Source organism: Pristiophorus japonicus, chromosome 17 (assembly GCF_044704955.1).
Source record: "Pristiophorus japonicus isolate sPriJap1 chromosome 17, sPriJap1.hap1, whole genome shotgun sequence".
NCBI lineage: Eukaryota > Metazoa > Chordata > Chondrichthyes > Pristiophoridae > Pristiophorus > Pristiophorus japonicus.
The window spans coordinates 49,855,226-49,861,692 of NC_091993.1; the positions used below are offsets into that span (position 1 = coordinate 49,855,226).

Below are 6,467 nucleotides of genomic sequence, written 5' to 3' on the forward strand. Positions count from 1 at the left end.
GCGTGCAGTTTTGGTCACCTTACTTAAGGAAGGATATACTAGCTTTGGAAGGGGTACAGAGACGATTCACGAGGCTGATTTGAGAAATGAGGGTATGATGATGATAGATTGAGTAGACTGGGTCTTTACTCCTTGGAGTTCAGAAGGATGAGGGGTGATCTTATAGAAACATTTAAAATCATGAAAGGGATAGACAAGATAGAGGCAGAGAGGTTGTTTCCATTGTTGGGGGAGACTAGAACTAGGGGGCACAGCCTCAAAATACGGAGGAGCCAATTTAAAACCGAGTTGAGAAAGAATTTCTTCTCCCAGAGGGTTGTGAATCTGTGGAATTCTCTGCCCAAGGAAGCAGTTGAGGCTAGCTCATTGAATGTTTTCAAGTCAAAGATTGATAGATTTTTAAGCAATAAGGGAATTAAGGGTTACAGGGAGAGGGCGGGTAAGTGGAGCTGAGTCCACGACCAGATCAGCCATGATCTTATTGAATGGCGGAGCAGGCTCGAGGGGCTAGATGGCCTACTCCTGTTCCTAATTCTTATGTTCTTATGTAAAAGCAGTTTAACAATCAACCCATAGATACACGACTCAATCAATTGTGAGCTCACCCTCACCAGTGAGGTCATCACCTGGCTGGTCATGTGACAGTTCGAGTCACAAGACGTCACAATGAAATTCGTGACTTCACAAAAGCAGGAAATAATGACACGGTGCCTTTTTCACATAAAGCTGTCAGCTGCTTGGTCATCCAGCAGTTAAACTTTGTGTTTGACCACGAGGAGAAGGAGGGAGAGAGTTTTCCAAATAATTTTTTTCAAAGCAATCAAAGAAAAGCTTTAAAGCATTAAACTAATTCAAGACCATCGAATTAGGAATCTACAAAGAAAGGTCTGCATAGGACGGACATCTCTGTGTGTGAGAAGATCCATTCACAGGAGAGAAAGAGCCCGTGTTAGGGTGGAGACAAATAAAGGTCGAAATATCAAATCGACAACATAACAGCAGCAATACTGGTGATAATCGGTGAGTAAAAGCAGAGAGCTCTGTGTTGTTACAAGTCTGTTTATCACGAGGACACATTGTGTGAAACAAGAGAAGTGATTGAATTCCAGCAAAATGGTGACAAACAGAATAAAGTATTCGATGGCCTTGATTATCAGTCTGCTTTCTGATGAAGATGACTTTGTTCCAATGAGATTAACTGAGTCACTGCAAGAACTGGGACGGATCAATCATAAATACGTCCTTACGTACTGCCATAAGTATCTGACCAAAAACAAGTTGCGGCCGGCCCCACGTTGGGCCTTACTAACGGCGATGACGTTGGTAATAAAGGATAACCTTGGACACTTACACACACGGCTGGCTAAAACACTGAGCAACTTGGCTTTGATGAACATGATCAGATCCGAGCATGTTGACCATCAGGAAGCGGCAAGTTGCCTCCTGGTTAGTCTGGGTGCCAGGTTTCCCATTGAAATTTTCAAGCACATCGAGTCGGTGTGCCAACCATGGACCCAGGCATATTTCTACGTGGTGCTGACACTGGCAAGGCTGTGTAGAACAAACGTGCATTGCTTGGTACCTCGGCTCAAGCCTGTCTTGAGAAACATGCTCCCCACACTGCATAGAGTAACTGATGGGGAAATGAAGTGGACTCTCTGTGTTGCATTGGGGCTTTTTAGTGAGAGCATTCGAATGTACCTGTCAAAGCCAGAGGGGACCAGAAAACCTAAACTTGAGAAGAAGATGTTCTTTCATGAGATTTCTGCGGCTTACGATCTGCTTTTAAATTCCTGGCTGCCCATGAAAGAGCCCAAGGTGAGCAGAGCAATACTAGAAACAGTAGCCCAGATAATCCAGCTACTACCCAATGACAAACTGGACAAGGAGCTCCCCAGATTAATTCCAACCCTTCTCTTGGTGTACCAGGAAACCTTTCCCCATGTTTCTGTCACTCGGTGTCTGTGCAGTGTCCTGCGCACTGCTATCGAGAGGAACAGTGAAGTACTCGTGACACAACTGCAGATTCTGCTGATCACTTTACATGAGCAGATCTGTATTGTGATGGAACAACCCCAAAACACCTTTTCTGAGAAGCAGCTAAATGAAATCCTTTGCTGCTTCAGAGTTCTAGCTCCGGCATTTACAAGCCAGATACTAGAGATCCTTCAGATGCAACTGGCAATTGACAATGAGCAAATTCAACTTGGGGCACTGGCCGTGCTGAAGTACCTTCTCGATACTGTCCCTTCAAACATGGAGAGTCAGAAGGATCAGATTCTGAATTGTGTGCGACGATCACTTTTAACTGGGAGTAACAGAGTGAAGGGACTCCTTGCCCAGGTAATATACACGATGGCCAGTCACAATTACTTGGAGCGAGAGGGAGGAAAGCAGCTGGTGGAATTTATCATCCAACAGTGTGCTCTGCCCACCGAGGAGAACGAGGAGAGTACTGAAAGTGAAGAGGAGTTCTGCAGCATAATGGCGGCCGTGGTTACGGATAAGGATTTAAGGAGACTGTGCGAAGGATTGCTGAAATTGATGGTGGGTACTTTACCGATTGGCGATGTCCTCTGGTCCTACCTACTGGAGTTTGTGATCACAGTAAAGTACACTGAAGCCTTTACAATAGTCTGTGGTTCCTCATATTGCGTTAGAATAAAGAGACTGATGGCCAGCAATACACAATTTGTTCTTAATTACGAGGACTATCCAAATCTTCCTGAGCCTCGTACACTGCTGACGCGGCTATTGATTGTGTCTTCTTCTCTGTGCCATGGAAAAGGCAGAGGTGTTCCTGCTCTGGGCTTACTATATCTCCTGGCAATGGACATCCACCCAGCAACAGTGAGAGTATGGGACAAGGAATTCCCAATGTTATGTAACTTTCTGGAGGAGAATTCAGAGAAGCCCAATCTCCAGAATGAGTGGGAAGAGAAACTGTTGGGGGTTGTGTCCCAGACTCTGGAGGCAATCGCGGATAAGGTGTGGACCACCCAGCTCATTGCAGAAATGACCCACTGCATTCACACCTATCGCCTGTATCCAACAGAGAGGGCTTTTCTGTACAAGTGTTTAGGGAGAGTGCTCCGACTGACCCAAGACAAAGACATCGTCAGTAAAAGTCTTCATCAGATGCTTCAGAGTGTTGAGCACAATGAAGATTTCGAGAGAGACAGGGTAGCCGCTGGAATTGGTGACTGTGCTGTAACACACTTAGACACCACGCTCACCACACTGAAGGCTTTCATGGAGTTCAATCGTTTGTGCATATCAAGTTCCTTTCACCTTATTAAATACCAGGGTGACAATCACATAATGAAAGTGAAAAGCACGCTCATTTTATGCTATGGGCAGATTATGTCACGTTGTCCTCGGGACCTCATTCTGCCCAGAATCGAGACCGACATTCTGCACAATGTGCTGGGCCTTTTCAACACCAAGATGTTTGGACTGAAATCCAAGGTGAAGGACTTGACACTGAAATTAAGTTTGACTAACACTGTGACACTATTGGCCAAAGCTCTCCAACCCAGCGAAGAACACCCACCCTACACTCTGAGCAGAAAGGCAGAATTGCTGAGCTGCATGCAGGAGCTGATCACTGCCGAACCAAAGGAGATATTGAGCACTTGGGTTCGAAAGTCTGCCATGGACGCCTGTGCAGCCCTCATCAAACTGCAGCCTTCACTGAGCAGTGAGACTGAGCTGATTAGCATCTGTTTGAATCGTGTCTTCAGTTTGCCAGATTGGGAGAGCAGCACTGCCGACCAAAGTACAAACATGGACATGGCAGAGAGACAGAAGCTTCACACCGACACAATGGCCTCGGTGCAGGATCTCTTGAAGCAATACTTACTTTTGGATCTGTCTCCTGATGGGCTTCATTCTGTATTTAAAACCATGGAGACTGAGATCCAATCCACACGGGACCATGAGCGAGAAAAGGCAATGGAGAGCACTTTACAGCTGGTGACATTTTACCTGGAGAAACTGCAAGTTAGCAATAAGGTGCCATCCCATAACTTGGTGAGGATTATTGGATGTGTGGGGCTTCAATGTGCAGATCCATCGCATGTTATAAGGGAGGCAGCCATTAAAAGCTTGTATGGATTGCTTCATATCCAGTTACACCTTGAAGGCTTTCCAGTGGGTCATCAAGATAAGGAAGTGGAGCATCTGAAAGCCATCAAAGGCGGATTGAAGCAATTTACCAGTCAGGCCCTCTTTCAAACGTGCACTGCTGTCGGTAACGTTTTATCCAAGTGCATAGCCCATGAGCAGTTGAACACTCTACTCTTCACGGTCTTTAAAGGGCTGACAGACAAGCACCGGAACATTTCCTGCACAGCTTCTATTGTGACAAATGTCCTCATTACAACACGTGGAGCCACCCTTGCAGACGTTTGGGGAACAATCAAAGTATTGAGCCGTCACTTGCGTTCAATTACTGAGCCGCGGGTGAGAAATGCAGTGACGCATTCAATCTCCATTCTGGCCTCACACCATCTGCCAGCAGTTTTGTCCGCTCTCCTCACTTACCCCATTCCATTTGATGGATATATTCGTGACATATGGCGATCCCTCCTGACACGTAATGCTGAACAACATCAAATCATTGTATGACGACGGCAGATATTGCCATGTCACAGATACAAAAGATTCAGCAACTCAGCAGTCTTTAGCTGTCCTCTGTGCTCTTCGTGATGTGGTATGTGAGCCTGACTCAGGGCACGTGATAAACATTCTCTACCCCCGGTTAGTCAGCACCCTTCTGGTTCATCTCAGCTTCAGTGTCTGGGTTCGCTTTCCGACCAACTTTCTGACAATTCCAAAGGCTGGGAACACCTTCGGCCCTGCTCTAAGACTGAATTATGCCGACGCTTGCCATTACTCAGCTGAGATTCTTCGAGCTGTCCTGTCACGGGGAAAGGGAGATGATCGCATCATGAGAGAAATGGGAGGTTGGGATCTCATCGTGAGCCCAAGAAAGCACCATGAGGGGGTTACACTGCTGGCAAGCACATTGACCGCGTGTGCTGCCCCGCATTTGATCAGCATTGTGGAGCAACTCACTCCTTGCCTTGTCAACATAGGAGAGAGTCAGAGGATCACAATAGCTGCCTTCTTTGGGGAGCTTTTAAATCATTCCGTGGTGTGGGACTTGTTGCTGATGGATACCCTTCTGGAGAGTTTGTTTCGATGCTTGCTTGATGAGTCCCCAATTGTCCAATGGCTCGCTGTACAAGGTTTGGGAAATGCTGCAATTGGAGCTTCTCAACAGATAGACACATACTGCACCAAACTGTTGTCCACAATGTTATCTGTAATTGACCAGAAGTCCAAACCCCAGAATCTCATTGCAGTTGAGGCAATGTTGAGCATGTGCAAAGTTCTGGGTCAGCTCCAGGAGGATTATACAAATCCCATTCTTGGTGATGTGGCAATGGCAGTTCAGCCTTACTTGGAACATCAGCATGAGACAATGAGAGCTGCGGCGTTTAACGTTCTTGGCAAGCTAATAAGATTTGGGAGTGTGGAAATGAACCCTCCATATATGGAGCACATCAAGTCCACCTTGATCCGCTTGCTGCTACATCTCAACGCTGAGAGCATTGAAGTCACCAACGTCTGTAAATCCGTGCTGAATTCCTACGCTCCAGTAATGGAGTCAGCAAACATATCCAAGATGTTCCAAGAACTTTCCTCGGAGGAGACCACCCTGGATTATGACAACTATTTAAGCAACATCTCCAGGCACATTGCCAAAGACTTGGACAACCAGATCCCCTTGTACATAAGGAGCTGTGCCACCTTCCTCAGGAATGTGCTTCCTGCGGTCAGAGGGAACGCACTGACATTCCTCGCTTTCCTCATGTACAATGCCCCACCGCATTATTACACATCACAGTCTGCAGCTCAGATTTGTGAGCAGATTATTGCCTTGCTGTCAGATCACCAGCAAGATGTCAGAACGAAAGCAGCCAAGGCGATGCGATATCTCTACATGTATTAGGGACCATCAGAACAAAATTATTGTAATGTATGTGTTCGTATTGTGTTTGGAAATGAGTCTGAAGTCCAGAAATTCGCAGACCCAAAATGGGCAAAAGGGGGAAAGGGGGGGAAGGGATTTGGCCGCGGCATGGGGGAGGGGGAGGGGGAGTGATCCTGGGCAGGGCATCGGGGGAGGGGGAGGGGGAGTGATCCTGGGTGGGGCATCGGGGGAGGGGGAGTGGGGAGTGATCCTGGGTGGGGCATCGGGAAAGGGGGAAGGGAGGGTGATCCCGGGCGGAGCCTTGTGGGGGGAGGGGAAGTGGAAGGATCGCAGGCCGGGATGGGGATGGGGCAGGGGGGGAAATCAGTTGCCTCATGGGGTAATCAGAAAGGTGGGGGGAGTGGGGGGACTTGTACGCCTCGTGGAGGAAATGCGAGCCCTGTGAGGGATCGGAGGCAGCATGGAT

The 6,467-nt window shown here is 47.5% G+C and overlaps 1 protein-coding gene across 1 annotated transcript; it reads left to right on the forward strand.

Annotated features, from left to right (window-relative positions):
• Positions 1–1,113: 1,113 nt before the first annotated feature.
• Positions 1,114–4,629, forward strand: LOC139227975 (maestro heat-like repeat-containing protein family member 1). The gene has a single exon (XM_070859133.1). It carries the CDS (start codon positions 1,114–1,116, stop codon positions 4,627–4,629), a length of 3,516 nt encoding a protein of 1,171 aa, XP_070715234.1.
• Positions 4,630–6,467: the final 1,838 nt, after the last annotated feature.

What these genes read in the sequence shown, in the direction of transcription:
- LOC139227975 (XM_070859133.1), top strand. Translation starts at nt 1,114, where the DNA reads ATGGTGACAAACAGAATAAAGTATTCGATGGCCTTGATTATCAGTCTG.